At 41.0% G+C, this 14,875-nt stretch overlaps 2 protein-coding genes across 2 annotated transcripts in view; one reads left to right on the forward strand and one right to left on the reverse strand.

Moving 5' to 3' along the window:
* Positions 1–6,780, reverse strand: part of LOC101859628 (DNA excision repair protein ERCC-6-like) — a 36,161-nt gene extending 29,381 nt beyond the window's left edge. The window contains exon 1 of the mRNA XM_013080587.2: positions 6,297–6,780. The gene's annotated coding sequence lies outside the window, so the exon portion shown is untranslated. The remainder of the gene's footprint in view (positions 1–6,296) is intronic.
* Positions 6,781–6,795: 15 nt separating this feature from the next.
* Positions 6,796–14,875, forward strand: part of LOC106011342 (PRKR-interacting protein 1 homolog) — a gene marked incomplete at its 3' end in the record, with an annotated part of 12,267 nt that continues 4,187 nt past the window's right edge. The window contains 2 exon segments of the mRNA XM_013080588.2: positions 6,796–6,962; positions 14,332–14,410. Coding sequence (XP_012936042.1) covers positions 6,834–6,962; positions 14,332–14,410 — 208 coding nt within the window.

Consider the following 14,875-nt stretch of genomic DNA (forward strand, 5'->3'; position numbering starts at 1 on the left):
CTAAAATATTATATTATAAGATGGCACTCCTTTTCAATTCTAGTCTGTCCTTAAAAAGAGGACAGGTTGCATGTGTAAGGGATGAGAGAGGGTAGTACAGTAGAAAGAAAAGGATGAAATGTTCAAGAGCTCTTCAACACTTCTAATTGTAATTAAATGTACCGTTTTGTTACAACTATTTAAGACACACTCAAGATGCAATTTATAACCACTGCACTTCTGACTCCCCCTTCCAGTAGATCATTCTCTAAATTAAAGCAATTAAGTTTATTTTAAGCGAAAAGACTTGACATTTAAATGAAAAAAATTATTAACAAGATTTAGAGCAGGGGTGGGCAAATTTTTCGGATCAGAAGCACTTCGATTGCAGGCCATAAAAAGCAGCAAAAGGCTAATACTGGACATGATGCTGTAGTTTAGTAGAACAGTTGCTGTTTTTACGTTTCATTAAGAAAATACAAATTATTATAAAAAGTAGATGGGGAGGCCTATTTATAAAAAATGATTAAGACTAAGTTAATTATTTTTTATATAGTAAAGTGTAGAGTGACACTGCATCATGGTATGAACTTGAATTTGGTTAATCTGTTGAGATGAGTAGAAACAGAACTTCTGTGCTGAATAATTTGAATCTAAGAACATTCTCAGCCTGTCTTAATTCACAAACAAAACTATTTAAATTCAAGATTTTAAGTTTAAAGTTTAAAGTTAGTCAATTCATTTTAGAATTTCCAATATAATATATCCAATCAGTGCTGGTGCTTGAATTTGGGTGTTACCTAACTGACAACATGATAGTATAGAGTTTATAAAGTACTTAATGTATAGAATACTCATTTACTAATCTTTCATTATTTTTTAAATTATAGTAGAGGGTTTTACGGCACTCGCAACTGCATAAGGTCATTGAGCGTCAAGGGGTGGGTGTCAACAGAGTAAGTCTTCACAGGGAATAAGACCCACTCTGCCCACCTCTCTAGCTTCAACAGCACAAAGTCTGCTTTAACTATCAAGGCACCCTGGGAATAGCAGGTCACATCAAGAGAGTGACAAACATACAAAAAAGTAGTAGAGGAAAATGACAACAGTAAGGATTAGGAAAGAAAATTTTTTTAAGCAGCAGTTCTGTTGTAGATCAGGCAGTTATGAGCGTGACATGAATCAGCCCATTTTCTACTGCACTTGAACGAGAAATGTCCCCCCTTTGGGAATGGCCTAAAGACACTACAAACAAACAAACTCACTGGCACTGCCCCGGGGGGGGGGGGGGGGGTTACTAATCTTGCCTTCAGAACTTAAGACTAAAAAAAAATAATAAAATGTGAAATAATGACCTCTGACCACAACGACAGTCTACAGTGACTGTCCTACAGAAAAGAAAGAAAAGGGAGAAACAGTAACAGTCCGAGTCACCAATGTCATGGCGGAGAAACTGCTCACTACTTTGACTACTTTGAGTTTGATGAAATTGACTAATAAGGGCCTAAAATATTAGTTTTACTAAATTGACACCATATAAAATTTTTTTTAAATATATCAAATAAAAGTTCAAATTGACTGGGCCTAGATGGCACTGTGAGCAACACAGAACATGAGATTAATAAGAAGAACACTGTTGGTCTGGGGCACTAGTCTTCACTAGATAGTAGATCTAACTAGTAGTGCACCCACCACCACCGATAAATAAATGTTCTTCTTTTTTAAATTTTTACAAAGTAGCCTTGATCTAGATTCTAGTTAAAATAGCCTCCTGGGGATAATTAATCTGGTTTTGGCCCCAACGATAACTATATCTAATACTAATAGAGTATGGGTTTTGGCTCCACTGACGATTACCTCTGGTTCTAAATGATTACTTTTCTAAGCACGTGCTTATATATGATATCATAAATGATGTAGAGATTCAAATCGAAATTACTTTAACCCCTAAACCCCCGTTTTTATTGGCACCCCTGAAACTCCCGTTGTTAAAAACAAGAAAAATATTACATCTACTGCTCATTTTGACTTTGACTGAAAAATAGCAGCGCATCTCTCGCTCTCGTTCGGATTAAACATCGATACCAAAGTCCGGGTTCAAGCCTTGGTTCAGACATGGATTTTTCCCGCCTCCTCCTGCCCACCCAGCAGTAATGGGTACCTGACTTCGTGTTGGGGAAGTAAAAGCGGAGTGGAAAGGAACTGGCCACCCTACTACAACAAATGCCGAAGGCCTAGGAAGTTGTCTCACTAACAAGGCAATCACCAATGTCCAGATCGGAAGCGGGAACAACTTTACTTTTTTTTATATTCAATTCAGGGAAGGACTTCCGTAATGAGCTACCACCCCAACAAACACAATAAAGAAGAGACCTAACCCTAACCTAAACCCTACCCCTCTATTCTTCTCTCTCTCATAGTCATAGGATCACTCGACTGAAGTCCTTCTGAGTCAGTATCGATATATTCAGTACCCTTGGGGCCAGGGCCAAAACCAGGAAATGTTTCCTCATCATGTAATACAAGCCAACTACATGCAGATCTACTGATTACAGTTGCCATAGATCTAGTCATAGCCTCTTTTTTTTTTTTTATTTAATATATCAGTTTAATTTTTTTACTTGCCCTCCCGTCTCACACACTTAGCTCTACCAGTTGTCCATTTTCTACTAAATGTTGATGCACTGAACACGGAATATCAACTTCATTTCCATATGGATCGCAAATTAATAGATCTAGTTTTTTAAATCTGATTGCTCTGAATAGAGATAGAGGTGTTTTGGAAAAACCGGGGGGTTTCAGGGGGTTTCAGGGGGGGTCTCTAACACTGGTGGGTACCTGTTTTAACCCATAATTTTACAGTTAAATTTGAAATTTTCTTGAAAATAATTGATTTGTGACAGTTTTAGTGGCTTTTTATGTGTGTGTGATCTGCAGCAAACAGTACTGTACAGCAGTTCAAACCCAGAAGCAGCTAAAATTAGGCTATACTGTGACGACCGGTAGCCGGCCTAGAGGAGAAGTGTTCTGCGCTAGACATTTCGGTTTCGTTCTTGCAATAACTGTAGATCTAGTGAAGTTCGGTTTGTTTTTGTTCTTTGTGGGGGTTTTTCCACTGTTGTTTGCTGCAATGGTGTGAAATTATTGTCGTCACCCTTAAAAACTAAACCTGAAACTTATCTCTACAACTTTTATAAGTTATAAGTTATTCACTGAGCTGTTCTGTGTGTATCTGTGCTAGATCAATAGACCTACTGTATTATACTGTGTAGCACACTTGAGGGGGGTGAGAATAACCAGACATCTTATTCGGAAGGACTTCCATACGAGCAACCGCCCTAACCAATAAGAAGAGACTTAGATCTAGATCTAGATCTCTAGATCAGATCTAACCTTTCCCAACCCTGACACGACCCCTACCTTACCCTTAAAAACCTCTACCTCTTCCCCATCTCTTCCCCTACCGTCTCATACTGGTCACTCGTTACGGCACGGAAGTCCTCCCGGACGGTTAGCCGAAAACGATAAGGAAAATTCTAACTGACTTCCGCAAAATAATGCCCTATTAATTAGATCTCTAGATCTTGATCTAGTAGGCCTATAACTTAGGCTATGATCTCCTAACTACAATACTACAGGAGTGTAAACTCTATACTTATAGTCTACAGTGACAGACTTGGCTACACAACCTCTGCTTCAGTTCAGGTATTCAGGCACACGACTTTTAAAACACCTTTTTTATCTTTATAAAATAAAATGGCCGTCTTTATTCGGACTCGAGCCCGAATAACATTTTTTTATATTCGGACTCAAGTCCGAATAAAAAAAATTCTTATTCGGACTCGAGTCCGAATATATGAAAAAATATTATTCGGACTCCGGTCCGGAAAAAAGGAAGTGTCTTCGTTCTATAGATCTAACGTTCAGTGCTTCCAATTTTCCGCCATTTTCTAGTTTCCCCCACACCATTTCTGCCGATACGATGCCCGCCGCCTCATTGATACGCCCCCCCCCCCCCCCCCATGTTTCCCACTTTCTTTGTTGTAGAAAAAGGTAAAACTGAAGATTAGCAGACCACCTGGCACCTGCATATTATGAGCTGTGTAAAAAAAAAGACCGATTCGTTCAAATACACAAGCCTGTGTCATCTCGATTGTTTACCAAGAAAAAGTTATGTTGCTGTGTAGAGCTGAGCATACGGCAACTTTTGATTCCATAGACCAGCGCACAATTCATTACGTAGATCTACGTCAAGACTAGCTTATTATTGTAATAATGATCAGTTGCCGGGGGAAAAAGACTGACGCTTTTGCGACGTTCAACGCCCGGACCGATAGTGCCCCCCACCCCCCTCCCCGACACACACACAGCCACACGTGTGCAGGCCACCCATCCGACCCCGACACACGCTAACGAGCCATCTTTAATTGCTTCTGATGACCTCTTGACAAATAAACATTTATAGAAGCGCTATAACTTTTCAGGCCGGCCTCAAATTCATCATAAGATAATAACTCGGCTCCTGCACAAAACGCAATTTTGCCCAAAGTGATCCCGGTCTCTACCCAGCCTGAAGCGAGTCACGAGTGAGGCAGGACAGGAAGCCGGAGTCACGAGTCACAGGAAGTCGGAAGTGATGTCATGCTGGACAAGAATCAGAGTCCGAATAACATTTTTTCATATTCGGACTCGAGTCCGAATAGTCACTTCGAAATAAAATACCGGCGCTTTTTCGGTAGTTCCCACCCCGCAATTGTTATTCATGGGTTTTGGCCACAAGAGTAGGGGGGCTTCAGGGGGGCTTGCCCCCCTGACCTAATAAAAATAGGAAGGGGGGTTTCAGGGGGGCATGCCCCCCTAAATTTTACCATAATTTAATGTTTTGCAGTTGTTAGGTTTGATATCTTAGCTCACCGGGAATCAAACGTTAATAGATCTAGGAAAGTGGCTATTCTCACCCTCCCGAAAGTTCTCGCAAGATCTACTCCTCCCCTCTTCTCTCTCTCTCTCTCTGTCTCTTTCTGAATACTGTCTTCTATCGGTGTGGACGATCAAATTGACCAAAACAAAGTTAAAAAATGATGTTAAAACACAAAAGAAAAAGTAAATTAATTTGGTTGTCTACAAAGATGCTACGGCTATTTAACTCTTCGAATCGAGCCGAACTCCGCAGGTCGCCATTTTGTTTTGCCCGGAAGTTCTCGCGCTACTCCTCTCTCTCTCCACTGCCCACAGACAAAATTGTACGCTTTTAGTAGGCTACAGTTGTAATGGAACGTTTGTTCACGGCACAGATGTCTACAATTTTTCTGTTAATACAGTGTAGAATTCTGTGGTTTAGCGTGAACGCAAAATTTGTTGGCCTAGATCTGGGCTATAACGGTGAATGCACACCGTGTGAGAATAGCCAAAAGACTCGCCTGCACTCTTCTCACCCCGGGTGAGAATAGAGGTGGCCTCTAGAATAAGTTGCTAGGCCCTGTCACTGGATCTATTAGATCTAGATCTAGAGAGATCTAGAGATAAATCTATTTGGCCACCTCTATTCTCACCCGGAGTGAGAATAGTGCAGGCGAGTCTTGTGGCTATTCTCACCCGGTGCGCGTTCACCAAATTTTGCCTTCACCCTAAACCACAGAATTCTACACTGTGATAACAGAAAAATTGTAGAATTCTGTGCCGTGAACAAACGTTCCATTACAACTGTAGCCTACTAAAAACGTACAATTTTGTCTGTGGGCAGTGGAGAGAGAGAGAGAGAGAGAGAGAGAGAGAGAGAGAGAGAGAGAGAGAGGAGTAGCACGAGAATTTCCGGGCAAAACAAAATGGCGACCCGCGTAGTTCGGCTCGATTCGAAAAGTTAAATAGCCGTAGCATCTTTGTAGACAACCAAATTAATTTACTTTTGTGTTTTAACATCATTTTTTAACTTTGTTTTCGTCAATTTGATCGTCCACACCGATAGACAGTATTCAGAAAGAGACAGAGAGAGAGAGAGAGAGAGAGAAGAGGGGAGGAGTTGATCTTGCGAGAACTTCCGGGCGGGTGAGAATAGCCACTTTCAATCTATTTAGTAGTGGCCTAGATATCTAGATTTCTAGATCTACACAAAGGCTTGAAGTAGACTAGTAGGCTAAAACTAAAAGAAAAGGCTACCTGGTCTTCTAGAATCTACATTCCTCCTTCCTCCACAAGTCTCCAGTCACAAGCTGCGATAACTTTACATTACGAAAGCCTCAAGAAGACCCTTAACCAAAGTAATACATCTAATAGTAGTAATAGGCCACTAAGTAAACATAAAGTCGAAAACAAATTACCAGCAGACTCCAAAAAGTTCAATAGAAGGTGTGTAAGTTTTGTTCGGGTAGGTTGTCAAGTAACGGATGTGTTGCCAATGTTGGTGTTGGTTGGTTTTGAGTTTTCGCGCTGCGCTACCAGCAGGGTGTTTGTAATGATTTTTAAAAAACATAAATGAGCTATAAGCACAGAATTCTGTGGCTATAAGTTTGGCTACACAGGCCAATACTTGACTGTTGGTACTCTTTTACAATGTATCTTATTCTACTATTATTGTTCATGCATATTGTAAATTTTCCTATTAAAAATGCAGTATAATTTAGGATTCAACTCTTGTCAAAGCTTAAATTTAACTGCATTCCTACAGTTTGTTTTGTGCCTTACGATATAAATATCATTAGCCTAGGCCTAGCTTTTAATAAACAAAACTGCTTCCCTTGTCACCCCTCTCTTACACAGTAAAATCATTTTAGGCCTAGAATCTCTAGAATCAAGAGATCTATAGAGGCCTAGCCTACCCCCCCCCCCTGCCCCATACAAAAACAAACGAAAACAACATGGCTGCTTCCTCTGACAAATCGAAAGGAGAGTCTAAAAATGAAAAGGATGAAAAAGAAAGCGTTCGTGTTATCAAAACACCTGTTGATCTGCAAAGACTCAAACTTGAAAAATTAATGAAAAACCCGGTGAGTACTGGAGACAGGAGAAATTCTATGTCACCTATTTGAACCCACTCACTGACTCGGACTCGGGACTTGTCTTGAGTTTGAGTTTGTTTGTGGCCACCTCTATTCTCACCCGGGATGAGAATAGTGCAGGCTAGTCTTTTGGCTATTCTCACCCGGTGCGCGTTCACCGTTATAGCCTAGATCTAGGCCAACAAATTTTGCGTTCACCCTAAACCACAGAATTCTACACTGTGATAACAGAAAAAGGCCACTTCTATTCTCACCCGGAGTGAGAATAGCGCAGGCGAGTCTTGTGGCTATTCTCACCCGGTGCGCGTTCACCAAATTTTGCGTTCACCCTAAACCATAGAATTCTACACTGTGAGGAAAAATTGTAGAATTCTGTGCCGTGAACAAACGTTCCATTACAACTGTAGCCTACTAAAAGCGTACAATTTTGTCTGTGGGCAGTGGAGAGAGAGAGAGAAAGAGAGAGAGGAGTAGCGCGAGAATTTCCGGGCAAAACAAAATGGCGACCCGCGTAGTTCGGCTCGATTCGAAAAGTTAAATAGCCGTAGCATCTTTGTAGACAACCAAATTAATTTACTTTTGTGTTTTAACATCATTTTTTAACTTTGTTTTGGTCAATTTGATCGTCCACACCGATAGACAGTATTCAGAAAGAGACAGAGAGAGAAAGAAGAGGGGAGGAGTAGATCTTGCGAGAACTTCCGGGCGGGTGAGAATAGCCACTTTTAATTGTAGAATTCTGTGCCGTGAACAAACGTTCCATTACAACTGTACTGTAGCCTACTAAAAGCGTACAATTTTGTCTGTGGGCAGTGGAGAGAAAGAGACAGAGAGAGGAGTAGCGCAAGAACTTCCGGTCAAAACAAAATGGCGACCCACGTAGTTCGGCTCGATTCGAAAAGTTAAATAGCCGTAGCATCTTTGTAGACAACCAAATTAATTTACTTTTGTGTTTTGACATCATTTTTTAACTTAGTTTTGGTCAATTTGATCGTACACACCGATAGACAGTATTCAGAAAGAGACAGAGAGAGAGAGAGAGGGGAGGAGTAGATCTTACGAGAACTTCCGGGCAAAACAAAATGGCGACCCGCGTAGTTCGGCTCGATTCGAACACAGTGAAATAGCCATGCCATAATAGCATCTTTGAAGACGATCAAATTAGCTTACTTTTGTGCTATAACGTAATTTTTTCTTGGCTTTTATCAATTTGATCATCCACACCGATAGACAGTATTCCAAAATGAGGAAAAGCAGGTCTTGTTTCGCCCCGGGTGAGAATAGCCTACGCTGGCAAGTCTCACCCGGGGTGAGAGGTAGATCATTTTTCTATTCTCACCCCGGATGAGGGTATGCAGTTTGACAACATTGTACCCATCCGAGAAGCAGTCGAAAACGTTTGCGAAAGTGGTTGATGTGGTGCGCTTTGAAGATTTTTCGGAGCTGTGATTTGTCAAACTGACTGATACGTTGTACACCATTTTTCTTTATTCCCTTAAAATTTCAAGCTTCTGTGTTTAGCGGTTTTCGCGTAATCTTTAAAAATGTGGGAGTAACTAAGGGAAAAAGCGACATTGCCATTTGCGCGTACTGGGTGAACGTCCTGCTGCTGGGAAATTTCCACTGAGTGACGTCATCAGCCATCGGTCACCTCGGGCGCTACAAACGAGGCCCCGCTTATATGAACCGGAAAGGGGGGGAAGGATACTTGAAAACTAAATGGGGGCCTTGATGACTTGCGTTTTTGTTGCATTTTAGTCACAATACAATAGTTGTAGTCATTTTTATTTGCTTGATTGCATGACAGAAGAATAGAAACAGAAAAGCAAACATCTTGAGAAGTGGTATGGCATTGTGTTTGCGTTATGAATGCCTATTCCCCCCTCTTGGGAAAGCACACACTTGGACTCGTCCTGTGTGCTCTGTTTGGAAAAGTGAGGCATTAAGATTGTTATTAAAAAGTATGGTACTTATTTAGTCCAGTCTTGGAAGATAGTCCCGTTTATACATTGTTATCGTTCGTGCGTGCGTGAGTGCGCGCGCGTGCATGTGTGTGTGCGCGCGCGTGAGAGAGAGAGAGAGAGAGAGAGAAGGGGGGGGGGGGGGGGTGTAAATATGTTACATTTTTTGTATGAGTTGTAGCCTACACATGCGAAATATATTCCCATGACTTGTAAACTATATTATCTGAACGCATCTTAATCTAACACACAATAGGACACTGTCCAACAATGGATATACACAGAGACGATCTTATTTTCTATAACAAAGTATGCATGCTTTTACTAGTACAGAACTGGATTTATTAGTAGCTCTCTACTTACATTTTTGTGACAAATTGATCCAGAACATTGCTTGGCAAGGAGGAACCTTTTATGTTGCCAAGTTTCATTCAAATATCATGACTTTGGGAGAACATATGACTGATAATCTTTGTAAATCTGTAAAGATATTAAAAATCTGACAGCATGACTAGATTCTACATTAAAATATGTACTAGACTGCCAAGTTTCATGTACATATTCCAAGAAATAGGCTAGGTATGACAAATATTGTCTCAAAACGCACCAAAAACCGCCACATTTTTACCTATAAACGTCTTCATAACTCAAAAAATAGGATAGCTATGAGAAATCTGAAAGCAGGACTAGATTCTGCACTAGAAAATGTACTGGGTTGCCAAGTTTCTTTTAAATACTCCGAGAAATGAGCGAGTAATGACGAATGTTGTCTCAAAACTCACCAAAGAACGTCCCATATTTTGGGGGGTTTTCAGTATATAAAAGTGTACCAGAAATTAATTGATTAAAAAATCTGTAACTTTTTTTTTTATTGATGGATTTGGATTTCAAAAATTCAAAAAGTTCCATGCTCTGTGAAGATAAAGCTACAAAATGCACCTATTTGCAAACACTTTCTGGCAAAAAAAGGATTTTCGTGGTCATTGCTAATAATTTACATGTAATATCCTGTACTTTGCTTTAAAATTATGCACATTTAGGATTAAAACAGCCAATCTTCGTCAGACAGGTGGACTCACGCCTTGTTAATTTTTGTGTTTGTTTATGGGCTGTTCTAATTTTGATTTCATTCTGTTGTGAAACCTTTCTTTTTCACGTTTTTACACTCATCTAAAAATCTCTAGACTAGGTCTTGAAAATTGAAATAGACATGGACCTAAAAATTTGCTCCTGTGTGTGTGTGTGTGTGTGTGTGTGTGTGTGTGTGTGTGTGTGTGTGTGTGTGTGTGTGTGTATGCATGTGCGTGTGTGTCTGTGTGTGGTAGTAAGTGTGTAAGTATAAAAGTGGAGAGTGAGGAGCGTGTGTGTGTGTTTGTTTTTCGGGCTTTATTTCTGCCTTTATTCAGTAACAGTTCAAAGTTATAAAGTATACAAAAATAGAAACACAGGATCCATTCACTCCAGGGCTCATGAGTCGTTCCTCTCTTTGTTTCACTTATTCATTCAATTCCTGTGTTCTCTCCCGCGGCTCATCCCCGTCCGCATGACTTTCACACCCCACCCCCTCCCTCCAGGCACACACAAAGAAAATCTCTCTCATTTCCTAGCACCCTGCGAACCATGGACAATTTAGCCGCATTCCTTTCGTTCGTGAGCTGTGGACCAGGCCAGAGGGGTCGGTGTCGTCGTCTTGTAGTTGCTGACGCCTGTGGATACACTCGTACATTCTTTCTTTCACCTGCTGTCACTCACACTGTCTCTCAATCCCCAGCTCAGCTCGTCATACGTTGTGTGTGTATATGTGCATGATGGTGGTGAGTGTGAGGTAGGTGTTACTGAAGGTTGTCTGTAGGTGGGCTTGCCATGCGGTGTTCCTTCCCAGACCAGAGGCAGAGGCAAAAGGAAAGTTGGCGCCGAACTCTCACAATAAATCACGAAACCGGAAGCCAGAAACCGTTCGGAGAAATAAAGATCGGCACTATTTCTCCGAACGTTCGGAGAAATAGTTACTTCGTTTTTTATACAATAGCCAGTATAATCCAGTTTTTGGCACTCCTGTACAATTGCGCCGTTCAGGTAGATTCTAGCCTCTAGGGAAGGGATACTCGTTTTGACCCCACAACGATTACTTCCGGTTCTAGTCTAAACTATTACTTTTTTGATGGGCTTGCAGATACGTATGGAGAGATACCCAATCAAACCTATTGCAACATCAAATTATGGACAAATTCAAGTGAGCATGCTCCCCTGAAACTTCAAACGCCCAAAGTTTTTGTTAGGTGGTCAGGGGATCACTGAAACCCCCCTTGGCTTGTTAAATACAAGTGAAATTTTACTGCTCATTTTGTAGGCTAGATGTACTGATAAAACTTCAATACCTAATATTTAAATCAATAGATCTATTGATATCCAGTAGTCAGTAGTCTTTGCTTGTGTGATCTAGTACTAGATTTCTAGATCTAACGGGACCGCAACTGTTCAGGAGTGCCCGGTTTTGGCCCCAACGGTTACTATAGATAGAGTATGGGTTTTGGCTCCTCCGAGCATCTAAACGATTACTTTTCGGTGCACGTGTGGATACGAAGTCTGACGCGCTGTGAGCGAGAGGGATGGCGCACAGCGAGAGTGAGAGAGGCGGAAAGGTGTTGCACCATGGGTAATCAAAATCTAACCACAGCAGGCTGCTTCACTGCCTCTTTCATTGATTGATTCCATCAGAGATTTTTAAAAACCTGCCCTCTGCTGACAGAGCGGCCCGATGCCACTGTGCGGTGTCTTTGTTGAGAACCATCGGCGGCGATGCTTCAACATCAACAGCACAGTAAGTTAAGAGAAACGTGGAGTTGGGGTAGATCTACGTGTATGGGAACTTGGGTCACCTCCTTTATTACAGTAGATCTACTACACTCCGGCTTTAGCCCCAAAAATCAGCGACTCTACCCCCCCCCCCCAACTCTTTATCTTCTTAAATATCTCCACAAAAGTTGGACCATTTAGATCTAGAATCTGGTAGTCTTAAAATCCAGTTTGAGCCCCAATACCCCTCTTTACCTTAGCAATCTTTTCGTTCTTTAATTAATATTACTTATTGGGGTTAGACCCGAAGTATTCGAGCCAGTGGCGTGGCTCTCCAAGCGAAAATGGCGCCACCCTTTGAAATGGAGAAGGGATTTTCCAAAACTTAACTAAATATCACAATATTTTTTGCAAATAAATCTCTTATTCAGTGTTCATCCAGGCCCTAAGTACGCGAGTCTTCAGTTAATGTGTCTTTAATTAGGCTAGTGGGAGGAGGGCGGGGTAAGCCTCCCGTTGCCGGTCGCAGTTGTCTCCCCGCGTCTTTTGTTCCCTACATCTGACATCACCGAGGGCGCTACCTGAACCAGTGTCTCCGCCTGAACCCATCTGGGTGTTCATTGGTTAGGTGTGAAATCTGGTCAAAATAATTCAAAATGATCTATAAACTATTTGATTCAATCAGTTGAAAACAGGGTTTTCTTTCCAAGAATAGCAAAAAAGTTTCTTTAATACCCCATCCAGACATTTGACGGAAGACACAAGAGATATCACCAAGAACATTATAACTCAGCCAAAAATGCTACAACAGGTACCCCCATCACACTAAGAGTTTGTACTGCTGGGCCAAAGGGCCGGGATGGATTTGGTGCCTGTATGGCAGGGAGGGGATTCGTCTGTCTAGAAACCAGAACTGCAAGTGAATCAGGGAACGGGGTCTTTATGTCAAGATGCCCCGAGGGCAATAGTGCATGCTTGTTCTTGACTGAATATGTGTGCTTTTCTGTTGATCCATGGGAAGTTATTGTTTTGTGTGTGAACAATTATGATGTGATTATGCGCCGAACTTGGTTCTTTACCATCAGATCTCTCTCTATATAAGGTTGTACCGGCACATGACATATCAATTCTTCTCGCATGGAAGTAGGTGTCCCTGTATCAGTATTAAAATTAAACGATTATGCTTGGTTGAGTTCAGTTTACATGTATTTTAAAGCAATTCTTTGGTATGAAAGAAACGAAAATGTCTCTCATTTGAAATCAAACTACTTTTGATTGAGAAAGTCAAATACATTACTCATTGCTTGCTCAGTGCCTGTAATTATCGACACAAAACCTCATTTTTACCGTAACAAATACTCAGATTCAACTAAATTGAAGGCCAGGCCCGAAGAATTCATTGAATCTGAGTTCCGCTGTATCTTCTTTAAGACCTTTCATAGTCAAATGTACTATCAAGACATTTGAGATCTGCAGATGAGAATCTCATGAGAGTGCTTACTCACAACTATCAAGTCTAATAAGTTGCCATCATTTCTTGCTCAGATGCTAGAGCTGTATGTCAAGCCATGTCATGAATTATTAATAAATGACTTATATCTTATTGGCTCAGTTGGGTGCACTTTTTTTAGACATCTAATTTTTTAGCCAATCACAATGTTAGTATTGTTAGTCATGATATGGTCAACCAAATAGAGCTGAAGGCTTCTAGATACAGTGGAATCCACTTATAATGAGTCCTGAAATAACAAGAAGTCTGTTATAAAGACACTATTCTAAGACCCCGTTTTTTTCCCTTCTTTGTCTTTGTAAATAAAATACTGCTATTGCGCAATCAGACAAACATATGAGTCGGTTATATCGGAATATTGCTGCTGCTGTGCACAGCGCATAGGCCATTTATTCATGCAAAACCTCGCCAGTTGAGAAACTTGTTGGTAAATCTTGCAAAAGAAAGAATGGGAGAGCCCACGTATGCCAACAATGAAGGCTGAAGAGAATGAGTGGGGAGGATGTGGTATGCACAGACAAGCAGAACGCATCGCATGATAAGCCAGCCTAGTCTAGATTATCTAGGCCAACCACGCCTCTCACTTCTCCTATGCAGAGATGGAGAGGTCACAACGATGTGACTGTTTGGATGGATGGAGCAAATGTGTGACGTGTGCCAGCAGACGGAACGCACCACAGGGTGTGGTGGGGTGCGGGTCAACACAGCGGGAGAGTTAGCCTAGAGAACTTTCTTTCTGGTTACCAATGCCAAGCTGTCAACATCGCTAGCGCTAGAGAAAGAAACCTTATTCGATTTTTGATCAAGTAAGACCTGGAGATCACTTTGAACCAAGTCATCATCAGGGGAGATTACAAAAAGAAACAAACAGAAAACCAGTCTCATAGATTCGGCCTACTGTACTATTTCCCTTGAATTTATTACTGGATCCCTTATAACAAGAATCCTGCTATAACGGATGTTTTGCACCGGTCCCCTCCCTCTCATTATAACAGGATTCCACTGTATATATATATGTGTGTGTGTCTAAGTTTTCATTTACCCCTGAATGACCTTGTGATTTTTATATAATGTTTTCATATGTGATCAGGACAAAGAAGTGGTCATCCCAGACATGTCAAAGGAAAAAGCACCGAGAGCTCCACTAGAATTCATCAGAAATATTTGGGGTAAGTTGTCAATCATGTAGCAATGCCAGTCAAATCTGCTGCCTTAGACACATTTTATTATTGGACAGTGCAGGAGTCTTGGTGATTTTGTTTATTAAACTTGTGTAACATTGTTTCGAGGTCAACATGATTTAAACTTGGCAATTGATCGAAAAATAGATCCAGCTCAGAGTATGGTTGTAATGCAGATAAAGAGTTTTACAGAATTAATTCAAACCATTATCATTTGGGTTGGACACTCTTTCTCACCACATGCTTCATAATGTACAAGGAGCTGGATTTTCAGAGCTGACAAGATAAGTGAAGCAGCAAACCAGCTAGTTTATGTAAGCCTATGCTACTTTGATTCCTGTGCTTTGATAGAAATTACTGTACATACAGTGGCCTCCTCCTTAAAACTCGGGACATCGGGGGACAAAAAATGGCGGGTAATTATGAAGATTTTAAGGCCCCTTAAAATCTTCA

This window comes from Aplysia californica, unplaced genomic scaffold (assembly GCF_000002075.1).
Source record: "Aplysia californica isolate F4 #8 unplaced genomic scaffold, AplCal3.0 scaffold00092, whole genome shotgun sequence".
Classification (NCBI taxonomy): domain Eukaryota; kingdom Metazoa; phylum Mollusca; class Gastropoda; order Aplysiida; family Aplysiidae; genus Aplysia; species Aplysia californica.